The 24,912-nt window shown below is 43.9% G+C and overlaps 1 protein-coding gene across 1 annotated transcript in view; it reads right to left on the bottom strand.

The window, feature by feature from the left end:
• The window catches only part of HMCN1 (hemicentin 1), a 291,307-nt gene that overhangs the window by 112,872 nt on the left and 153,523 nt on the right, over positions 1 to 24,912 (bottom strand). The window contains exons 39-46 of the mRNA XM_056867441.1: positions 21,847 to 21,998; positions 21,139 to 21,262; positions 14,496 to 14,671; positions 13,865 to 13,961; positions 10,776 to 10,898; positions 9,274 to 9,435; positions 7,969 to 8,250; positions 1,140 to 1,307 (exon numbers count right to left, since the gene is read on the bottom strand). Coding sequence (XP_056723419.1) covers positions 1,140 to 1,307; positions 7,969 to 8,250; positions 9,274 to 9,435; positions 10,776 to 10,898; positions 13,865 to 13,961; positions 14,496 to 14,671; positions 21,139 to 21,262; positions 21,847 to 21,998 — 1,284 coding nt within the window. The remainder of the gene's footprint in view (positions 1 to 1,139; positions 1,308 to 7,968; positions 8,251 to 9,273; positions 9,436 to 10,775; positions 10,899 to 13,864; positions 13,962 to 14,495; positions 14,672 to 21,138; positions 21,263 to 21,846; positions 21,999 to 24,912) is intronic.

The following is a 24,912-nucleotide window of genomic DNA, read 5'->3' as shown; positions in this document are numbered from 1 at the left end:
AACAATAAACGGGGAATAAAATGATAGAAGCATAAATAGCCATCAACCAATAAAACCAGCATTAAAATGCTAAAGATACATAGAGCTATATCAGACACCTAAAAACAGCACCAGTCTGCATATAAGCCACCCAGGTGACAATACTAATAATTAACTGTGGAGAACTACAAATAGCAGATAAAATCCTGATAAAGGCCAAATAAATAGTTCTTGTAGGTTATCTAGGCTGTGTGACTGCGGTCTTGGTATTTTCTTTCCTGACGTTTCGCCAGCAGCTGTGGCAGGCATCTTCAGAGGAGTAACACTGAAGGACACTGAAGATGCCTGCCACAGCTGCTGGCGAAACGTCAGGAAAGAAAATACCAAGACCATGGTCACACAGCCCAGATAACCTACAAGAACCAATGAACTCTGACCGTGAAAGCCTTTGACAATATTTTGCCAAATAAATAATTTTTAAAAATTGGCCAGGATAAAACCAATCTATAAATTTTCTTGGGAATTTAACTAGTCCAAGGGGAGAGTAGGGTTGCCTACTCTGGTTTGGGAAATCCCTGGAGACAGCAGAATTTGGGGATGGAAGAAGGCTCAGCAGGGATGTGATATCCCTCTAGGACTTCCATTTCTCTATGTTATACCATCAAGTCTGCCCTCCAATGCTGCCATTTTTTCCAGCAGAACTAATCTTGGTTGTTTGGAGTTCAGTTGTGATTCTGGGAGAAATCCCGATGCCACCTTGAGGTTGGTAACCACAGGGGGGGTAATATCCCCGTTCGGGGTCACAGTTTACCAACCAGAGGCATGTCACCACAAAAGAAGAATAAAGATAACAGGCATAGTTTTGCACTTTCACACAGGGGAAAAACAAAGAATAGTAAAGGTTATGAGATCTGACTGAAAGAGGGCAAGTTAAATATAGGAAATTAAAGAACGCTTCAAGAGGAAAGGAAATAAAAATCAAGGTAAGCATCTGGAAAGGAGGGAAAGGAACCTAGCTGCAGGGCAGACAGGACAGGAACTGGCATGTCACTCCCACCATTGCCTTTTTTTTACTGGAGCCTTTCCACATTCTTGTACTTGATTTTATTTAGAGTCTATTGCAAAATAGGTTTGTCATGTAACTGTCTTGTTCCCCTTACCTGACAGGATTCTCACAGAAGGACTCAAAGAGACAGGCTGCCCATACTTGAGCCAGGTTATGGATGGATGGGGGATTCCTGAAGTTTCACAACTCAAGGTGATAGGGTTTTTCTCTACTACGCTGACATTTTCAGGCACAGTCAGGTCACCCACAATATTTGGAGGAACTATAGAAAATCCAAACAAATGAAAGCAAGTCACACAAAAAGAAATATTATTAGCTTATGAACTGAAATCCTCTTCTGAATGAAGTAATTCACAAAGCAGTAAAGAACAAATGGGATTATTCTTTGATTCAGTTAAAATGCTGCAGGCCAGATTTAGTTACTCATTCTTAGAAATTTTACAGGTGGGACAATAAATTCCCACTGCCAAAACTGAACAAGCCCCCAATAGTTTCCTCACTGTCACAATGAGAAACAGGAAACTGTGAGATTACCCCTCATTTCTTGATAAAGGGGTAACTTGGACAGAAATATCCATGAACACAAGAGCATCATAAGAGGAAAGCGATGACAGATGAGGGAATAATGGGAGGAGAAACTTCCACTGTTTGCACCAGTAACTATTACGAAGAAAGATAACCAAACAGAACAATTGTTAGTAATATAGGGGTAATCTATCTGACATGAGCCTGCGGGAAGTGTTGCATACAGGGAATAATATTCCCCCAAATTAAAAAAAATGGTTAGTTTGAGCTGCTGGGAAAATGCAATATCGCAAAAGCAAGTGCTATGAGGCTGGTGGTCACATAAGTGTGGGCTCCTCCAGCATGTGTCACCCCACCATGAACACAGGCTTACCTCTCCAATCTGATCACCTTTTAAAAACATTTAAAACCTCTATAGGTGACCATTGTAGGAGCCAGTCTGCACAAGCAAACATCAGCAAATTGGCTGCTGAAAAAATGTGGGATGGGCATTTTACCCTGTTGTACACACAGATATCAGAAGCTAAGCAGGATCAGCCCTGGTTAGTATTTGGATGGGTGACCATCAAGGTATACCAGGGTTGCTGTGCAGTGGAAGGCACTGGCAAACCACCTCTGTTAGTCTCTAGTCATGAAAACCCCAAAAAGGGGTCACCATAAGTCAGCTGCGACTTGAAGGCACTTTACACACACACATACATCCCTAGGGTTGCCAGGTGCCCGGTGGTGGCGGGCAAACCCCCGCCAATCCAGCCCCATGCACGCGCACCTACTAGGGCTGTTGGTTCGGTTCGTCCCAAACTGAAAAACAGCCGAATTTCCCCCGATTCGGCGGTTTTCATTCAGATAGAACCGAATTTTAAAAAAAGGTGGGAAAACAACGAGCCGAATTTGGCGAGTTTGGGGTGATCGCCGAATAAATTCGGCAAATTCAGGGGCTCCGAATTAGCAGCATAACCGTCAGTTAGTAAGCAGTATTCTCCCGCGGCCAATCGGCGGCCAAGCTGGGTCTTCTTCTGGCCAATCAGACGTGGTTGAGTGCGTAAGCCCAGCTGCTGCACAGCCCGGGGAGAGAAAGAGAGAGTATCTGTTTGTGTGTGAGAGAGATCCCCGTGGGGGGGTATGCGTGTGCACATTCACGGCTTTCCATGGCTCCGGGGGGGGGCATTTTTGAAGGTAGAGGTCCCAAAATTTCAGGGTATCTTCAGGAGACCCTTCTTGAAAGAACCCTCAAGTTTTGTGAAGATTGGGTCAGGGGGCCCCAAGATATGGGACCAAATTGTCCATTTGAATAAAACGAATAAGAACACATTTGCGCCTTTCCACGGCTCCGGGCGGGCATTTTTGGAGGTAGAGGTCCCAAAATTTCAGTGTACCTTCAGGGGACCCTTCTTGCAAGAACCCCCAAGTTTGGTGATGATTGGGGCAGGGGGTCCCGAGTTATGCGGTCCCCCCCATCCACCCACTAAGATCTTGTGCATCTAGAGAGCGGCAAATCCAAGGGAAAACCTCCCGTGCATAAATGGAATCATATTGGATTACTCTTGAGAAGACATCCACAGAAAGACCCATTTGGGGGCTTTTCCTGTGTGTGTGTGTGTGGGGGGGGGAAGCAGAGTCTCTCTCTGTGTGTGGGGGAGCAATTTCTGTGGGTGGGTGGGAGAAGCCAAAGGGAGCTTTCGCCCGTTCTGCCGAGGGGTGTGTGCCTAAAGATTTACTTCTCCTCCATTCACCGGCTGGAAGACATCCACACAGTTTGATTTTGGGGTTTTTTCTCTATACCTTTTCTCCTGTGTGTGTGTGTGTGTGTGTGTGAAGCAGAGTCTGTGTTTGTGGGGGGGGAGCAGTTTCTGTGGGTGGGTGGGAAGCCAAAGGGGGCTTTCGCCCATTCTGCCAAGGGGGTGTGGCCGTTCGCCTCTGCGGGAGTGTGTGTTCTGGTTTTAAAGTTTTAAAGTGTAAAGTTGAGTCTGTGCGGCGGCTAGTGAGTCTCTCTCCGCTCGGCACCAGGCCACACCTCCTCCTTGGTTTTTTTCCCGTTTGGGAAAAACGTACTGGTTTGAGAGGGGGGATTTCGCCCATTCTGCCTGGGTGTGTGTGTACCCGCTTGTGTCTCTCTCTCCCTGGTTTGGGGGGGGGGGCTTCAGTTGTGTGTCCTCAGGTTTTCCCTCATTCATAAGATTGGTTAGGTCTATTTTGATGCTCGCTCAAAACTGGTTTTCAAATTGTGACTTAAACAATGCATTTGCCCGGTCCCGAGACTCCCGACTCCCGAGTCCGATGCAAAAGGGGAAATTCCACCCCACCTGCTCCTTATACATAGCTAGCGCGCCTCTGTCCCTTTCCATGGTTTGCAAACTCCCAAGGTCGCGTCATGTGTTGCTTTGCATGGTTTTGCAAACTCCGAATCCAAAAGGTCTATTTATTTCTATTCATTCCAATGGGCTGATCATGGGGGGACCCCTTCTGGGCCCCATAACTCGGGACCCCCTGCCCCATTCTTCACAAAACTTGGGGGTTCTTGCAAGAAGGGTCCCCTCAAGCTACACTGAAAGTTTGGGACCTCTACCTACAAAAATGTCCCCCCCCCCGGAGCAGTGGAAAGCCACGAATGTGTTTTTAATGGCTTTATTCCAGTGGGCAATTTGGGGGGGACCCCTTCCAGGCCCCATAGGGACCCCCTGACCCAATCTTTACAAAACTTGGGGGTTCTTGCAAGAAGGGTCCCCTGAAGGTACACTGAAATTTTGGGACCTCTACCTCCAAAAATGCCCCCCCAAAGTTGCGGAAAGGAGCAAATGTGTTTTTAATGGCTTTATTCGGCCGAATTTTTTCCTGAACTCTGAACTTAGTGCCGAATTCCACGGATCCGAATTGGGGGAGTTTGGACTTTGGCATTTCCCAAATCAAAACGGGCCGAATTTTTCTGAATCTGAATTTTACCAAAAAAAAATTTCAACAGCCCTAGCACCTACACACTGCGGCACGTCACTTCCGGTTTACTCCTGGAAGCGCTGCATCGTGAGGGGCCTTATACCACTCAAACTGTGAGTTTGAGAGGTAAAGGGCCCCTTGTGATGTGACACTTCCGGGTGTAAACACATTGCAAGGGGCCTTTTACCACTCAAACTCCCATCACTGCATCGCAAGGGGCCGCATCGCAAGGGGCCCTTTACCACTCACTCACAGGGTCAGTCAATGGTTATAACTTGGTTACTGCCAGTCTCAGATGGCCTTGAGGTTCACAGCAGGGGTTAGATACAGAGAGTCAAATACTAGAATAATGTGTGATTCCGGTTTACTGCTTGATTTGAGTAAACCATCCATTTCTGCCCAATATGCTTGCCAGGCAAGGCCAGCCATGCATTTTGAAATGCATTTATTCATTTATTCCCTGCTTTTCTCCTCATTTTGGACTAAAAGCCACTTCGAACATCATTCTCCCTTCTTCCATTTTCTTACAACAACCACCCTGTGAGGTAGGTCAGACGGAGAGTTTGTGATGAGCCCAAGGTCACCCAGAAAGCTTCCATGGTTGAACTGGGAATTCAAACCCAGGTCATCCCTTGTCCTAGTCTGCCACTCTATCCACTATGCTACTCTGGCTCTTGAGACGCCACAGTGGCTCAATAATGGCTGCAATCCTACATACTTTGGGGTGGATCCAAGCAGCTTTTTCATTGATGAAAAAGGGAAGATGTGTCCTCTCTGACCACCCAACAAGGTTCTTTTGGGTATCATGGGATTTGCAGGGATAAAGTTCATGTAAAATAGGAGCTGTAGTAAGGAGGAGGGGATTGAGGGACATTGAGTGAGAAAACTGGTTAGATCTAGCCCTGTTACTTAAATTAATTTAACTTCAAAGACATTTAAACAACCTGTATGCAAGATCACGGCCATTTTCTCTATTTTGCAATTGATTCTCACAGCCTATAGAGCCAAACTAGACAAGATGCTACAAGATAGCATAGTTAAATTGTGGAACTCCCTGCCCCAGGATGTGGTGATGGCTGCCAACTTGGAAGGCTTTAAGAGGGGAGTGGACATGTTCATGGAGGAGAGGGCTACCCATGGCGACTAGTAAAAATGAATACTAGTCATGATGCATACCTATTCTCTACAGTCCCAGAGGAGCATGCCTATTATATTAGGTGCTGTGGAACACAGACAGGATAATGCTGCTGCAGTCGTCTTGCTTGTGGGCTTCCTAGAGGCACCTGGTTGGCCACTGTGTGAACAGACTGCTGGACTTGATGGGCTTTAGTCTGATCCAGCGTGGCTTTTCTTATGTTCTTATCTTTCATTGGATCTTCCTACAGTTTTTTAAAAAGTTTAAAGCCTTAGTAATGCCAACACTCCCAGGAGCACAGTGCAGGCAGAGGGCTTAACTCTTTCCCCCTTGCTCTTTTCTACAGTGAACTGCTCACCCCACTTACACTGCTATTTGACTTGCCAGAAAAAAGATACAGGTCCTAATGGCTCACTCACTTGCATGAACTTGGAGTAGGGAAGGAATGTAAATTAGGCATTTGCTTGTTTCACTTGCTGTGTAATAATTCCGATTGACTGCCACAGGGAGGAAAAAAGGTTAACCTAAGCTCTTCCAAATGTTGCTGAATTACTTTCTGGTTTTCTGCTTTTGCGGGGTGGGGGGTAAAGGTGATAATGATCCAATTTCCTTCTTTGGAATTGAAACAGCTACCATAAAGCTGTAAGAGATCATGATATACCTTCCTCATGACTATGAATAGTAACAATTCCATTTTAGGAATGAATTTACACTTTACACTTTTTGCAATGGAAGCTTGTGGGTGGCTGGGTCAGAGCCACTGAGTTGCTGAACAGATTAAGATATTTTCTTTTTTTCATGTTGACACGTATCAGTTTAATAGCAGGATGTAAGGAAGTGCACAGACAAGTGAGACAGTAAGTTCTTCTTGTGGAAACCACCAGTAAGAATCTCATGATAAGTTTTGCATTGCTCTTTAACTGTTGTATATATATTCCTTTCCTATAACAGCCAATGCTTCACCACTGCTGGCACACATCAAACACCCACGAAAGCATGCTGCTTGGTCCCAGTTTAGTTCTCATTCACATTCTACGGAGCGGGAACCCTGGCTGGTTGCAGTCCCATCCCTCCCCATCCACCCCCCAATAATATCCACTGATTATTTAGGAATACACACCTGCCTTTCACATTTTATGATAATTGCAATAAACATTAGTGAAACACAGGTGTGGCTTCAGAAATTATCAGCGCCACTATTCCTACCTTTGCCGTTAAGACTAGGCAGGTGCCATATTGGAGGGGGAGTGGCTCAGTGGTAGGATATCTGTTTGACATGCAAAAGGTCCCAGGTTCAATCCTTGGCATCTCCAGTTAAAAGACCTCTGCCTGAGACCCCAAAGAGCCACTGCCAGTCAGAGTAGGCAATACTGACCTTGATAGACCAAGGGTAAATGTAGTTTGACGTGTTCATATTCTGCTGCTCAGAGCCATTCTGGATGCTCCAAAGAATTGGCAAGAAAGGAGCCATGATTGGTGTGCATTTCCTTTCTCAAAGTACTGGCATTTATCCAAATGGAGACAGACATGTGTTCATCTCATATGAAAACTAAGGCCATTTATGCAGGGTCGATTCTGCTCCTCGCTCAGTGCTGATTTTTTTAATCCGACCTTTAAAATGACTATTCACAGTCCCGATGCAAGAGGAGAAAGTCAAGCAAATTCCAACCCCACTCGCCTGCTCCTTTGTTCCTTTGTTTACATAGTCATTAGCAATGGTCATTTGCATAGCTAAGCCATGGCTGTGATTTTTCATGGTTCCTTCAGTAAATGCTTCGATGCGGGGGCGGAGCAAATACAAAATGTCACGTTAAAGGGGCTCTTAAGAAATGCGAAGCAGGTATGCACTGGCTTCGCAGTGACGTCTGGAATGACGGTTCAGTGTGAAGAAATTTAAAAAATATGCGGGGTACTTCAGCCTGGAATGCGCTGCTAATTACCAAGCATAAACGGCCTGAATGTGAATCTCCCCATGTTGAAATGCACATATTTATCTTTGGATGAGACCCAGAAGCATGGGGAAAGGAAGTACAAGTTGTTCACTTCTTGTCTCTTGCCCTATTTTCCTGATACATTTGAAGCAGCCTTAAGGAAAACACCACACACCTCCCCGATTATGGCTAAGGAAGAGACATATTCTGTCCTGTTGAAAGTTTTAAAGGAAGGCAGCATGAAGTTTAGGAAATTTTTCACACAGGGAAACTGCCAGATAATTGAAGCAGAGCATAGATCCAATAGTCTAGCACAATTAACAGAATGGTTCCTTTTACTCCCCCACCCCCAAATGGCAACTCTATACATCTCTTCTGTTGTGCTTATTTTCCTTGCTCACCATGAACACTCAAATCGTATTTCCTGTCGGTTAGTCCTGCCACATTCACGGCAATGCATACATAGCGGCCAGTATCTGACACCTGAGCATTTTTAATTCGAAGATGTCGTCCTTCGTCCAGTATCTCAATTTCTCTCCCATTGACTAATGGCCGCCCATCCTTCATCCAGGTGACAGCTGGGCGTGGAGTACCATCAGCCTTGCATTCTAACAAAATATCATTCCCGCGGGTCACTGTTACATCCAATTGTTGGCTGTCACTGTCCAGTATAGTTGGACGAACTATTAAGAGAAACAAAACAAGATTCCACGTTTTCACATGAGGGTTCTTTTTCCAAGTTTTGTATCTATGGATAAGCTAAATTGGCAAGAATTACAAGACACCATTTGTTGGTTATATTTCAGGACAGTAGACCGAACCTGACCATCTTTTGGTCCGTTCCACATCACTGATTCCAAACACTGGCTGCTTCCACATGGGGATTTTCTCTGCATGGAGCCCACGGAAAACTTCAGTTTAAATGGGAGCATCCACATGATGTGTTGCTTATGTTGAGGACAACTTGTGGGCCTCCAAGGGCTTTCCCCTTTAAATGAGGATCTGTGGGGTGGTTGTGGGTGGAGCATTCAAATGGACCCTGCACCTGCAGCAAAGCTGTACGGAATGCCTTCAGACTGGTGGACCCAGGCTCTGCGCATCCCCTTTTGGCCAGTCATAATTTAATTTAAATTTTGATTATATTAAATTAATGTAAAGGGTTTCTTTTCTTTTCTCCCAGCTGGACTATGTTGTAGCTTAGCTCAAATGGCAAGGGGAAAGGGGGAGGTTGCAGGACTGTAGGTGGGCCAGTGTAATCTTCACTGTGTCTGTACTCTTGCACAGACTCAAAGGACGGAAAAGGGGGATGGGGAGCAGTGAGCAATACAGGGAAAAGGTGTGTGAATGCTGTTCCCTCCTGCTGCCATGGGAGGGGCTGTGACTCAGTGGTAGAACATCTGCTTGGCCTGCAGAAGGTCCCAGGTTCAATCACTGGCATCTCCAGTTAAAGGGACTAGACAAGCAGGTGATGTGAAAGACCCTGGAGAGCCACTGCCAGTCTGAGTAGACAATACTGAGTATGATGGACCAAGGGTCTGATTCAGTATAAGGCAGCTCCATGTGTTCATGGTTGCTGCTACTGCTGTAGAGGAGCGTGTTTCCACATCTCCATGTGGAAGGCAGTCAATGTTTTGCTCTTTAGAGGTTTATAACATAATTGTTTCCAAGCCAATAAACTGTACAGGCAGTTTTACATAACAACCTACCATATACTTGCAAATTATATTCCTTCTTTGCTACTCCAGCTACGTTTGAAGCCATACAGACATAAGGGGCTGCATCTGACTTTTCAGCAATTGAAATTTGCAGCTGCCTGCCTCCGGATAACACCCTGATTCTTCCTGTAGGGTCAATCGATAGCGGAGAACCTACAAGAGATATGTTTTTTCTATTCAGATAAATAACATAGGGATAAGATCTTACAAGTCCTTCAATGTTCTTAAAAAGGGTCCACAAATGGAAACTGACTACTGTCATGTTGACTCTAGAAGTTCAGCCTAAATCATGACACTGTTATCCATTTCATAGTGGGTTTAGGAGATCTGCGTGCTTGAACTTCAGCTTCCACAAAAGCTGTCCTTGTGGTCAGGAATTGTGCATGTAGAATGAGGACTCTTAGAAGATATCAAACTGTTATTATGAGATGGATTGACTCGATAAAGGAAGCCACAACCTACACTTTGCAAAATCTGAGCAAAGCTGTTAATTATAGGACATTTTGGAGATCATTAATTCAAAGGGTTGCCATATGTTAGTAGTGACTTAACAGCACGTAACACACACACACACAGTGTGTTATTTTTTTGCAACTAAAACATATTCAATAGATTGCATAGGTGACTGTGCAGAGTAGAACGACTAAACCCATCCCCTTGAACTATGGTTCAGATCTAAATTGGGACCCCCGTGCAGCTACTATTTGCCTTCTTTTTTTAAAAAAAAAGGGAAAAGCACAGATCTCCAAGCATTTTGTGTAATTACACCATCTGCCTATAGAGTTCATGTAGGTTTGAACATTTGAGTCTAAGAAACCAAACCCTTTTACTTCATAATTTCAACTACTTTTGTTGCTTGCTGATCCACAGTGCTGCATGAAATGATTGGAGCTGGTAAACTATTTACCGTATATACTTGAGTATAAGCTGAGTTTTTTAGCCATGATTTTTGGCTTAAAAAACTCACCTCGGCTTATACTCGGGTCAATATGGTAATTCGCCTGCCGGGCCCTCTCCCAGCGCGCTCCCGCCGGCCAGCTGATGGGCGGGCTGTCCCGCCTTCTCCCCCCACCCCACCCGATCGCGTCTTCTGCGCGGTGGCGGCAATTTCTTCCCCTCCACCCCACCCAATCGTGCCTTTTGCGCGATCGTGATCGCGCCTTCTGCGCGGCGGCAGCAGTTTCTTCACACCCCACCCCACCCCGCTTTCTGCTGGTCTTCTAAGTGACTTTTGTTGGGGAGGACTCTTTCCACTGGATGAAATTGCTCCTACAAGCAGAACAAATCCATGGGATCCAACCTATAAGTCTTCTCAGTGTCTCTTCTAGTAAAGCCCTAAACTAACCATATTCTTATTCAAGAGACTCATACAGGGGTTTTTTTTGGGGGGGGGAGGGGGGGTTGCCAAACAGTGAGATAAGTCTGCTCCTAAACACAAAAGTGTGGAAACCAATAAGTTCCTATGGGAGTCCTCACAAAAGACTTTTGCTTACCACTCTTTCTCCAGCTGAGAGCTGGTGGTGGAATTCCACTGGACTCACAGATCATACTGATGAGGTTTCCTTCGATTACAGTCAGCTGAGTGAGTATATCTGAACTGTAAATACTTGGTGGCACTAGAGAAGGACAATGTGAAAAAAGTAATAAAAATAGCAAAGTAAAATAGATTAACACTAGGACACAAAAAATATAAGAAGAAAATATATGTGAATTCTCAGATTGATTTTAATTTCAAATAAAAAAAATTGCAAGTTAAACGTAGCAAGGAATATATACAAATGAGTGTCCTTGTTTATTCAGAATACTGTAACTGGGCAAAATTGGGGAGAAAAACACTTTTTCATCCAACCCTCTTTGATTTTCTTGGTGTTTTAAACACAAAACAGATACATGAAATTCAATGCTGGCAGGAGTGAGGCTGTATACTGTGTTACACCAACTTTAAACTTGGAGGGAGCGGTCCTGCTTCAAACCAATAAGCTTGCTACAGTCTCCAAGAAGCTGAGCCTTTAACGCCGATCAACAAATGTTACCAGATTCTGGAACTGAAGAGAGCTCTGGAGAACAGACTGATACTTGGAAGAGAGAAACAGCCTGGATCTGCAACACAAGAGGCTGTCCGGCACTGCTCCCAACCCCAGTATGCAAACAAAGACCAATTTCTCAAAAGTGATTCCACAGATGGTTTACACAGGCAAATCCATGGCTGGGAAGAGAATCCCCTTACTCAAAAATACTTTAATGAAAATCTAGATGCCCAAAGAGTTGAGCTGCATCTTGTCTTCAACGATCACAAAGGGAATGATTTGCATTACAAACACTGCCCATCTTGATTGGGTGTTCATGGCACAAAACAAAGCAATGAGCAGAGGAAAGAAGCAAATGCTCATGGATGAACACACCACTACGAAGAGAAAATTTTCTGCAGAGTAATGAAAAAGGTAACATGAGGAAAAACTGGATTAGATTTCGAATGAAAATTGGCGGAAGGAACATTGAGAGATGCAAATGACACCACAGCGTGTGTGTGCGTGCACGCACCATCAAATTACAGCTGATTTATGGAGACCGCATAGGGCTGGCACAAAATTGTAAAGACTTGAAACAGCTACTGATGAAGGTTCAAGCAGAAAGTGCCAAAGCAGGATTACAGCTGAACATCAGAAAGACAAAAGCAATGACTACAGAGGAATTACACAACTAGGCAGATGAAGAAATTGAAATTAAGGATTTTCTATTCCTTGGCTCAATCATCAACCAAAAGGAAGACTGCACCCATGATATCAGAAGACGACTGAGACTGGGAAGGGCAGCCATGAAGGAGTTAGAAAAAGATCCTTAAGTGTTAGGATGTGTTGCTGGTGATCAAGATAATTCATACTATAGTAATCCCCCTTACTATCTATGGGTGTGAAAGTTGGACAATTAAGAAAGCTGACAGGAAGAAAGTTGATTAATTTGAAATGTGGTGTTGGAGGAGAGTTTTACTGATACTGTGGACCACCAAAAAGACAAATAAGTGGATTCTTGATCAAATCAAGCCTGAATTTTCATAGAAGCTAAAACAACTAAACCGAGGCTATTGTACTTTGGTCACATAATGAGAAGACAAGAGTCACTGGAAGAGCAATAATGATAGGAAAAGTTGAAGGCAGCAGGAAAAGAGGAAGACCCAACATGAGATGGATTGACTCAATAAAGGAAGCCATGGCCCTCAGTTTGATGGCCTGAGCAAGGCTGTTAACAATAGGACATTTTGGAGATTTTTAATTCATAGCATCATCATAAACTTGACAACACTTAATACACACACAGAACACAAGAAGAAGATCCTTCCCCTTTTGCTTAAACAAGAAACTGAAGGGATACAAAGATTGCATAAGTGAGGCCTATTCAACTAGTTATTTATGAATTCAAACTCTATGGAGGGTGGCAGAGGAAAACTTGTAGTTTTACTAAACTACTGCTCTCACATATCCTACCCATAATGTCTTGAAAACCCCACCAAACGGATTCTTCCAGTCTGAAAATGTGCTCTAACCACTAAATGCCAGCACTACTTCAGTAAGCAACGGATTCCTCCTCAGGCCATTAAAGGTTGACTTAATTTGTTTTAGTGAACTGTGTAACACCATCCTACCTCCCTGATCAGAAAAAGCCCTTACTAAGACGTACTCCTTAGTTTGCAGCAAGACTTCTTCATGTATTCTCTGAAGAATTTGAAGGAGTCATCAGATCCTGTACTAGAAAACAAGGTCACCTGAAGTGCACCAGAGTTGTGGACTTGAGGATTTCTTAACTGCTTCCCTAAAATGTGCCCAGGGAATTCCAGTAGCAACCATTTCATTCATGTCCAGCTGAAGTTTCATTCATTATGGCTGTGGTCTTCAGCCTTTCAAGACACAGAAGTCATCTTTAACTCACAGGTGGCCCCCATGGGAACCACCATGCCGCAAGTATATGAAAGGAAGTAATGTTACATCAGTCACATATGACAGGAAAAGGAGGATCCAAAGTAGGGTTGCCAACTCCAGGTTGGGAAATACCTGGAGAATTTTGGGGCAGAATCTGATGAGGGTGGGGTTTGGGGAGGGACTTCAATGCCATAGAGTCCAATAGCAGAAGCGGCCATTTTCTCCAGGTAAACTGATCTCTATCGGCTGGAGATCAGTTGCAATAGCAGGAGATCAACCTGGAGGTTGGCAACCCTAATCCAAAGTGATGACCTCATTAGTGCCAAGATCTTGGCTACAAGCAAGAGAGACAGGGACAGAAAACACAAGGTGAGCACCAGAAGGTATAAGATATAAGAAGGTATAAGAAAGAAACATGATAGAGGCAAGAGCTATGGAAGAATACTCTCTACAGCTGCGTGACCTTGCCTAGCTGTCCTGCGGCTTCTAGACAGAAGGCATAGTTCCCTTGCTCTTCATTCATAAAAAAACAACTACCAGCAAAAAATGGTAGATCTCTGGAGGCTTGTGACCCAACCGGTGGGGCTCTGTGAGCCACCCAGAAGCCACAACCTATGCGCTGAAGTTCACTGCTTTATGGGAACAATATCAAAGCCTATAAATCTTACCCCATACATTGACATTGTAGTTCTTTTCTGTTTTCCCTGCCACGTTGGTAGCTTCACAAGTGTAGCGTCCAGTGTCTTGGGCTTGTGCTTCTTCAATCTAGAAATTTTAAAAAAAGCCATCGCAGACATATGCATTACCATAGAAGCATACCTTCTTCCCCAGTACACACCTGCCATTCCAATCACCTGCCAAGGCACTGAGGCACCGACCACTGAGCTTGGAGACTTCTGGGAAAGCACGGCCTTTTGACTTCAAGAGCTACTGGGTATTTTCACCCATCCCTTAGTACATCATCAAGGGCTGTTCATGGCTCAGCAGCTAAACAGAAGTTTTTATGACAGCTGCTTTCTAGAGCTACCTAAAACAAAACCTTAGAGACTGGGGGCTGGATCTCATAGAACCATTCCACAAGTGGTGGTGCCATCCTCCAATGCAAGGAGTCTTCACCTAGATGGTAGGTCTGCAGTGCGCTGCAGTGCACCACAGTGGTCGCACTGTAGGAAACTTGAGCTAACAAAATGTGTTCTGGAGATACAAGGCAGAGCTTAAACTAAGAGATATATGCGGTGAACAATACTGAACTGACCATTGGGGAGTTAGTCATGATGAAATACAGATGTTTTAATTTACCTTTAAAACACTTCCACCTGTAGTAATGCTGAGACCTGCCTTCTTCAACATGGGCCGACCATCCTTCAGCCAGTCCAGTGTAGGTGGGGGAATGGAGCTACTCTGGCAATGGAGTTCTATAACTTCTCCCACAAGCACAGAGACATTCTGTTCATCTCCCATAATGTTTGGTGGAACTACAGGAACAAATGTTATCAAATTTAATTCCATCTTGCTTAACTGCAATAAATGAAGTCAGTACCTTTTAGAAATCTGCCACTGTTTGATGCTGGTTATAGAACAATGTGTTATTGAAGAATCAAAGACTAGGAAAGGACCATTTCATTCATCTCCCCTTCACTGGCAGATATTAATCCAATCTGTTACCACCTGTACTCATCTTTGTTCAAAGATCTGATTATATGAACATTCTGAGTATCAATTAACTTTGCTAGATAAGTGTTTGTTGAATTAGGGTATGTCCCATGTTAACATCATCTTATAATTCCAGGTGTGACCCACAATGGCAGGTCTACACAACAGGCACAAGCCATTGTGTCAAAAACCAGGAGGCAGATATTCCCTCACTTTGCCCCATGAGGTGAGTTTCATTTCATGGATGGGCAACAGGGGCTGATATGTAACAGTCTGTTTAAGGAGATCCTACCATATCCTAGTATATCCAAAGATGAACTGAGACTTGAATACTGATTTTTAACTTGAACTCACCTTTGTGTCACTTACTGCCTCTTAGTCTTCCAGTGTAATTGCTCCCTGTCTTTAAGAACGTAAGAGTAGCTATGCTATATTAAACCAATGATCCAACAAATCCAGCCATATGCAACTGGAAAGCCTCCAAGCAGGGCTCAATGGCAGCAGCCCTCAGCTGCTGACTGCTCTCCAGCATCTGACAATCTGAAACTATCTGCCTCTGAACCCAGAGGTCCTGTTCAGCTATCATGGCCAATAGCCAACAACAGACCTATCCTCCATAAATATGTCCCCCACCCTTTAAACCTATCTAAGCCAGTGGCCACTGCATGTCATGGCCCCACCTGAATCTGCGATCTCAGATGTAGAGCTGGAGCAATTAGCAGTCTCTCCAGAGAATGCAGCTGACAAGCCTCCTGAACCAGCTGTTGGATTAAAGGAGCCAACAGAGGCAGCAACACCTAGTCAGGCAGAGGAATTTCAGACCCCGCGGAGAGCCGATTATCAGAAGGAGAGGAATCCTCCCCAGTAGCTCGTAGGAGGAACAAACTTAGAGCTCTAATGAGTGAAAGGAGATGTTCAGCAAGACTTCAGGTCTGGCGAGATATCGCAGCTGTGGGAAATGACAGTGAATGATGGCAGGACCAACCTCGCTCTGATAGCAGGCCAGATTTAAGGAACAGAGGAAGTTAACCTAGGCGTGGAAGCATAGTACTGAACTCCGGCCTCAGTCACTCTCCACTCCGGTACTCTCTTGCCTGCCTTCGACCCCGGACTGACTTAGGACAACGACTGACTGACTTGCCAGTGACCCTGACCTCAGACTGTCTCTTTGACAACCCTGCTGATAAGCACCAGCCCCCGGCCTGACTTCTGGATTGTTTACTGGACTTTGCATTCCCCACTGTCTCTACTGCTTAGTGCAGCCTTCAGGCTGCAGAAGCCTTGGCTTCTGTTCCCTCCTTCGCTTCCTGTCACTCCCTCCCTCAGCTCCCTCTGCACAGTGCTGCAATAGCAGTCCGCCCCACCTGCCCAGCCAGTACACTGCATCTCATGCTGTGCTTTTCACAATTCAACTGTGTGTGTAAAGTGCCATCAAGTTGCAGCCAACTTGTGGCAACCGAAAAGGCTTTTCATTGCCTTCCTCATAACAACCCTGGTATTTCTTGGTGATCCCCCGTCCAAGTACAGGTTGAGTATCCCTTATCTAGAAAGCCAATATCCAAAATGATCCAAAATCCAAAACTTTTTTAGCACCCACAAAGGGTAATAAAATGGCAAGCTAGTCGCGGCAATGGCAAGTTCCCCACAATGCCCCACATGCACAAAATTATTAAACATATTGTACAAAATTACCTTCAGGCTATGTGTATTAGGTGTATATAAAACATATATGAATTCTGTGTTTAGACTTGGGTCCCATCCCCAAGATATTTCATTACGTATATGCAGATATTCCAAAATACGGAAAGATCTGAAATACGGAACACTTCTGGTCACAAGCCTTTCGGATTAGAGATTCTCAACCTGTACTAACCAGGGCCAACTCTGCTTAGCTTCTGAGATCTGGTGAGATCAGGCTAGCCTTGCTACCCTATTTAAAATAGCACTTTCTAATGTGTTTCTTGCATCTACTGCCAACCAGTTTTGTAAAGTCTCCTTGAATTCTAGTATTATGGACAGAGAGAAAGGCTTCTCTCTAACCACTTTCCCCACACCAGGCCTCTGACATATCATATTTCAGTTTTTATTTTTGTTTTTTATTAGGCAGTGCACAGTGACAGCCTTTATATATTTCCCTCCCTATAGGTGTTCTTTCCTAAAGACTTGGCAACATTCTTGTGTTATTAATGTGGTAAACTGTTCCACTTGGCTGGATCCCCTGCTACTTGGGAGGAAAAAGAAGGTTTTATAGCCCACTTTTCTCTACCTTAAGTAATTTCAAAGTGGTTTACAATTGCATTCACTTCCTCTCTCCACAACAGACACCTTGTGAGATAGGTGGGGCTGAGAGAGTTCTGAGAGAACTGTGACTGGCCCAAGATCACCTGGCCGGCTTCATGTGGAGATGCAGGGAATCAAACCCAATTCTCCAGATTAAACTCCGCTGCTTTTAACTGCTACACCATGCTGGCTCTCGAAAAAGAGCTGTTCCAGTCTGGATGATATGTTTCCTGTCCTCTCCAGAGCTGCACAACCCTCAGGGAGGGACATCGCAGGTGTCAGAGGCAGCTAGGTCATCCAGCAGACCAATGTGATTTCTTCCTACACAGGTCATCAGAACGATATGAGATCAGAAGACGCTCTCACACCACCCACGTAAGACATGGGTTGCCAGGTCCCTCTTCGCTACCAACGGGAGGTTTTTGGGGCAGAGCCTGAAAAAAGCAGGGTTTGGAGAGGGGAGGGACTTCAATGCCATAGAGCCCAATGGCCAAAACGGCCATTTTCTCCAGGTGAATTGATCTCTATCGGCTGGAGATCAGTTGTAATAGTAGGAGATCTCCAGCTAGTACCTGGAGGTTAGTGTATATTGAAGCTAGATCTCCAGCTAGTACCTGGAGGTTGGTGTATACATGAAGCAGACTTCAATACAGTCTTGAAGACCTTCTTTGGCATGTACAGCAAAATGTCAATAATGAATCATGTAGTCCAAAGTACTTGCTCTTAAAAAATCCTACAGCACTCTTAAGGTTTTTTTTTGTTGAAGCCTCCAGTGATTTCTCCGCATATCCTGAAATATCGGGTTTTAAATTTTTTTTAGATGCGCACACCTTTAACCATGAACAACATGTCAAATTTAAACAAAACAGAGAAGATATGAATGAGACTATGAGACTAATCTCTGTCCACTGTATGTAGCATACCTCAGAGATAAATATTGTTAATTGGGAAACAGAAGATTAAAACAGCAGCATGAACTTTGCAGCATAGATTGTATGAACAATGCTGTTCTTCAAAAAGTCATTAAGATCGCCTTGCTTTTCTTAGTACAGGAAGCATTAAGCAGGGCAACTGATTGCATAGCTTGGAAATAATGTAGGGGAAAGTCTGGACTCTGTGGATAAGAAACATTAACTGTTAGAAACATCCATGTTTATCTTACTCCCTTTGTGAATTTGCAAAGGCCACAGTTCGTTATGACTGAAGAACAGAACATTTGGGCCCAGCACTGCTAAAAGATGTTTTATTTGCAAATAGTTTACCTCAAATAGCTTTCCCTCTCTATCATGTGAGTTGAACTGCATTCAAAGAAAACCAAAGTTTCAAAATCGGAAGCAAAGCTTTGTTACAACTAAAAGAAGCCCTTTTTGGGAAACAAATCCAGATTTGCAACCAATAAGACATTTGGGGGGGAGCTACAATCAATCCTGGCTCTCTGATAAAAGACATGGTTGCAGACATGAGCTTGTCACATTTATACATTATATTTTTAGATATACTCATAATGTCTGAATGGGCTCACCTAAAGTATATTTTATTTGGGGGAAAATGTCTTATTAATTAAGGATTGTTTCTGTCTCACCAAGAATACTAATATTTGAAATATTGTTGAAGGCTTTCACGGTCAGAGTTCATTGGTTCTTGTAGGTTATCCGGGCTGTGTGACCGTGGTCTTGGTATTTTCTTTCCTGATGTTTCGCCAACAGCTGTGGCAGGCATCTTCAGAGGAGTAACACTGAAGGACAGTCTCTCTCAGTGTCAAGTGTGTAGGAAGAGTAATATATGGTCAGAAAGGGGTTGGGTTTGAGCTGAGTCATTGTCCTGCAAAAAGTATCAAAGGGTAATGTGCTAATCATTGTCCTGTAAGTATCAAGATAATGTGCTAATGAGGGTGTGGTATGTTAATATGCAACCATTGTATCCTGAAGTGATCTGTTAACATGTGGAATCCAAAGCTAATCCGCATGGCTATTGTGGACTGTAGTCTTTGTTAGTCTGGAGGTTTTCAGGACAGGAAGCCAAGACTTATTCATTCTTAAACTCTCTTCTTTTCTGTTAAAGTTGTGCTGATGTTTATGAATTTCAATGGCTTCTCTGGGCAGTCTGACAAAATAGTTGGTAGAATTGTCCAGTATTTCAGTGTCTTGGAATAAGACCCTGTGTCCTGTTTGGGTCAGTCCATGTTCAGCCACTGCTGATTTCTCAGGTTGGCCAAGTCTGCAGTATCTTTCATGTTCTTTTATCCTTGTTTATCATGTTCTTTTTATGCTGCGTTGTGTGGTCCCGATGTAAACTTGTCCACAACTGCAAGGTATACGATATACTCCTGCAGAGGTGAGGGGGTCTCTTTTGTCTTTTGCTGATCGTAGCATCTGTTGTATTTTCTTGGTGGGTTTACTTTTTGATACTTTTTGCAGGACAATGACTCAGCTCAAACCCAACCCCTTTCTGACTATATATTACTCTTTCTACACACTTGACACTGAGAGACACTGTCCTTCAATGTTACTCCTCTGAAGATGCCTGCCACAGCTGCTGACGAAACGTAAGGAAAGAAAATACCAAGACCATGGTCACACAGCCCGGATAACCTACAAGAACCAATACTAATATTTGCTTAATTCTAAGTTGTTGCAATTTATTGTAACTGAAGGCCCACTTAGCTGTTACTGTTTGTGGTTGTTGCCAAGATATAGGGTTGCCAACGTCCAGGTGGTGACTGGACATCTCCTGTTATTACAACTGATCTCCAGGTGACATAGATCACCTTGAGAAAATGGCCACTCCATGGCATTATACCCCACTGAAGTCCCTCCCCTTCCCAAATCCCACCTTCCTCAGGCTCCACTCCCAAAATCTTCAGGTATTTCCCAGGTATTTCCCAACCTGGAGCTAGCAACCCTACCAAGATGCAAAAGGCGACTGCATGGTGGTGTAATCTTTAAATGTCTCTTCCATGTTCAATTGTTAAAGTGTATGAAATGTCTGCACACCTGCATTGCATAGCTCTAGAAGCAGCTTATGTTGGTGCGTTGTGTGGGCAAGAGGAAACAGACGAGACATTAAAACATTACTCCACACCCCAGGCCTGTCAAACTTAAATGGGTTGGCCGGTCAAATTCCACACCCAGCAAATCCCCAAGAGCCAAGCAATTTTGTTTTGCTTTGAAGTGCAGCTGGGATCGTTAACATCACCAGGAATTAACCATATTGTTTTCATCTTCTAACTTTTACTTTCTGATTCCCACACAGAAAGGATACTAACAGCGCATTCCTGAAAGGAATGCCCGCGCCGGGCTTAGGAGGCAAACTGGGTGCTGTTGCCTCCTAAAGAGGCAACAGCACCTGGCACCAAAAACCCAGCACCAAAAACCCGTGCAACCCTCATAGGGTTGCACTGGAGTTACGCCAGCTAAAAGCGAAATGCTGGCGTATCTTTACAAAAATAAAAAGGGGTGTTCCCGAGCCGAAAGTGCTCGGGAGGCCTACTGACGCCGGCCCCGCCCCGCAGCCAGCACTGTTATGCCCCGGGAACGCCCCCCGGCTCGCAGCTGCAGCCTGTGCCAGCAGCTGGAGGCCAGCGGGAGGTAGTGGCGGTTGGGGAGCGGCATGAGGCGGCAGCGGTCAGGGAGCGGCACCCGGCCCTGCATGCCGGCGCTGGGGCCACTCATGCTGGCGTGCGCCTTCCGGGCGCCTGCGGTGTGGACCCCTGCACCGGCGGAGGCCGTAGTCGGCCTCCTAAGGGCTTTGGGCCCATTTTTCAGGAACGGGCCCTAAGAGTATATCTGAACATGCACTGTCATAGAACACATCCAAAAATTGTAGTTTACAGAAGGGGTTGGTAATGGTGTGTTAAAATATCTGTATTTGCCAAGATTCCCTGGGGACAGGAAATTATTATTAAACTGGTATATATCTGTAGATGCAATCTTTATCTTGATCCAGTCAAATGCCAGTCTTTGATACTGCTTTCCTTATTCACATTTAGGAAGCTGTAATGGATGCTCACCATGAACTCTGAGATCAACATCCCTTTGTTTTTCTCCTGCAGCATTTACAGCAACACATGTGTACCTTCCTGTGTCACTGATCTGAGCACTTGTCAGAGCCAAGATGCGGCCACCAGAAAGAATCTAAAAATGAGATAGAGTTGTAAACAAGTGGCATGACTTGGGTGGTGCAGAATATCAAATAATTGACAAGCATAATCACATACTTAGAAACCATAATGCCCTGTTTCTCATGCTTCATGAATTTTGGACTCATGCTTCATGCTTTATTTACACAATAATCTGTTAATATACTTTTAAATAACTTTCACTGTTGTATTATGCTCTAATCGTCTGAAATTTGACAACAATTTCCCCCAAACAACTCATCCAAGAATGGCAAGTCTGATAACTCTGCCGTATCTTCACTTAATCCTAAAAATGGCAACACAGATCAAATTCCCATTTGTTCCACAAGGTCATACCTTTAATGTGCATCCCTGAGGAACAATAACTTTGGACCAACAAATAAATGCATGGGCAGAGACAGAATTCTGTCCTATGGAAATCAAACCAAAACAGCTTTTACAGAAAATTTATCTGTGGAACTTCCATTGTTGGAACCAATTACGCATCTTACCTGCCGTAGAATTCAACATTGGTTCCATTTGATAAACTGGTTTAAATAGTTCAGTGCAATGTAAACGTTAACCTTTGCATCATAGTACCTGGAGTCCATTTGAAACACTAGAAACGGGGCTACCGTCTTTCAACCACGTCAGAATGGGAACAGGGATTCCACGAGCTTCACATTCCAACCTTACTGGATTATTAACCACAACCGTCACCATTTCATTGTTGCCAGAAATGGTGGGTGGAACTGAAGAGTTGAGGAAGTGAGAGAAAAATTCAATAGTAGAAAAAATATATATGAGTCAGAGTTGAAAATCCTCATTTTGCCCTTGAACAACAGAATTTGATATATTTGTCGAGGCTATTATAACAGGGCTAGATGAAAAGAGTGACAGAAATTGGGGATACATTAAATAAGAATAAACACCAGTGCTGTATAAAACTAGAATATGTATCAAAACCTACTCACACTTTTAATTTTTTTAAAAACTGTTGCTTCTTTATACTTGTTTCTATGCAACAGAAATATGAATCTTTTAAAAATATATATATTATGTATGACACATTTTTACTCTTTAACCAACTGTATTTTGTTTAAACAAGCAAAGAAGGATATGCTTCACTCAGAAACCTTTTTAGAGAACAAATGTAGGACCGGTAATTCCTCAGTAGTCAAAAGGTGTATCCTCTCTGACCACGTTGACTTATTTATTATATAATGTTGCTCAGAAATGAATTCACAGCAACATTAGGAATTTTTTGTGGGGGTGAAGGAACTCTACAAAGCTGCTAAAAACTCAAGTAGGACCTTAACAGAATATGTTGAATTGGCTCACGGATCACAACATTTATACACAAGCCTACCAGAATCAGATTTTGAAGAAACAAGACGATTGTTTCTAACAAAACAAAAAAAAGTCAGGTAGATATGGTCAACATGCTGGCCTACTCCAAGTAAGACAGCGGTTATGTTCATTTTAACACTAATCGTTTTTCCAAGTATTGTACAGCCAATACAATATAGTACTATGCATATATTTTGCAAGATTTTATATAGATCTGTAATCTAATTGCTACAGCACTATTGGAAGCAATCCAACCATAGTTGCTGCTTCCAGTGCCCATGAAGTGTAGGCAACTATCTGAGGGGTTCCTTTAAGCCATAGTTGCCAGGTCTCCCACTACAGCTGGAGACCTCGCACCTCTGCCAGCACTTCCCACTGCCGGTCAGCAGGCTGGCAGGAGAAAAAATGGCAGGGAATGAGCAGATTAGCAGCGTACTGGCATAATTATGTCACTCCCAGCATGATTAGAAGTGTCATAATCACGTCACTGACGAGCCCCCACCCCAAAAAAGGTTAGTCTCCCGCCAGTTTCCAGCCTCACGCTGGCAACCTTACTTTCATCTGAAGGAGCACATATCTCTATTAGGAAAGCAAGCCGCTTACAAATATTCAGATTAAAAAGAAGGATGACTCCCCCCCCTCAAAAAAAAAAGTCTACAGACCCTGATCAATTAAACTTTTATTGTAACACACATGTTAGTTCAGGGTCCAGAACTAACATGTAAGGTCCAGAACTAACAGGTAAAAAGGTTATAGAAAAGATAAGTCTTCTACCCCACCCCTCCCAAGTTAGGGATGTCCATTAGAAACTTATATTCTTTTTCTTTATTATAACTACACATCTGTGTGTTTTATTTTAACAATTCCATTGGTGGCAGTGAAAACCTCATTTTTGATTTTGGCTTGTTCATTGAGATGAAAATTCCAGGGATTGTATCCCTTACCCAAGTGGTTTTTCCTGCAAAATGTCAGGCGGGAGAAAAGCTTTCCATTATATAGGCAATTTTAATTCTTACTTATACACCAGGCAGACATGCATGTTTAACAGATCATTACTGCAGATAGTAGGCATGAATTGGTGGTAAGAGCCTGCTGATAGGTGCATGTACCTATCAGTTACATATCTACAGAATCATTCCTCATTCTTCTCCTTTCCTCTGACCTATTTGAACTCTTAAGAGCCCATTCCTGAAGGGGGGGGATGAAGCTCCTTGGGGGCCGGCATGACCCTGCATGTTCCTGGGGCATTCCTGGAGGAGGAGCTGCCATTAGGCAGCTTCCTCAGCCGTTTTCCCTAGAAAAGTCCCCTTGTGCTGTGGTGGTACTGCATCACCTTTTTGGTAGTGCGGCCTTGTTGGCAGCAAGGGGGATTCCCCCCCTTTTTATTTTTTTATTTTTTAAACCTCCTTTTTTGCCTCCACAGCAGCTGGGAAACCTCTGGGGAGGCAGCATGGCTGCACTGCTCCCAGCCACCACGAATCTGCCCCCCCCTTCAGGGTTGAGCTGCAAGCCAGACATTCGGTTCACAGAACAATATTCAATTCACAGTTCACAGACATAATATTACCAACTGCAGTTAATTTGCCAATTCATATAGGTCATAACAATCATATTAAATAACAGGTTATTTAGTTCAGGTTTTGATAAGTTAAGTCAGCCAGCACAACCTCCAACATTCGATCGCATTTTACTGTGTTAAAAAATGGAACCCAGGATGGCTGCTGTCACCAAGGGCAGGGAGCAAATTTGGCGCTTACCCGGAGACATTCCCCTGTTTTCTTTTTCCATATAATTGGGTGGTTGTAGGGGAAAATAAAGGTTGCACTTGGGGACACAATTGCAGTGAGAACAAAACCTGTCCTTGGCCATTGGAAAGAGACTTCGCCATTCCAGCATCCTTGAATTCTACAAGCCGTCCCTCCATACAAATGCCATCCCATATAATGAGACATGTTTGCTAGTTCTGTATACTTAGTTACTAAAACACCATCCAAATGTTTGGGGATTTGCTTTGGTTTTTCTCCCCCTCTCCCCACCCTTCCCCAGCTCAGAACTGCAGATAATATCCTTGGCGCCAAACATTTCCTAGCAATTAATGTCTGGGTGGAGTGTTCATTGCTTTCGGCTGTGTCTTGGGCCATCAACTTCTCCCCAGGAAATGTACTGTTTAAGGTCATTATTGGTCAAGTAATTTTTTAAAAAAGCAACTGCATACAGTTTCTGTTTTGCTCCGTAGACTATACAAGCCAGCATGCAAAATTCTAGCAATGGGTTTACAGACCTATTTCTCAAAGAGGTCAGCGGTGGCTGCACATC

The sequence above is a fragment of the Euleptes europaea genome, chromosome 2 (assembly GCF_029931775.1).
Source record: "Euleptes europaea isolate rEulEur1 chromosome 2, rEulEur1.hap1, whole genome shotgun sequence".
Taxonomy (NCBI): domain Eukaryota; kingdom Metazoa; phylum Chordata; class Lepidosauria; order Squamata; family Sphaerodactylidae; genus Euleptes; species Euleptes europaea.
This window is presented reverse-complemented; position numbering and strand designations above follow the sequence as displayed.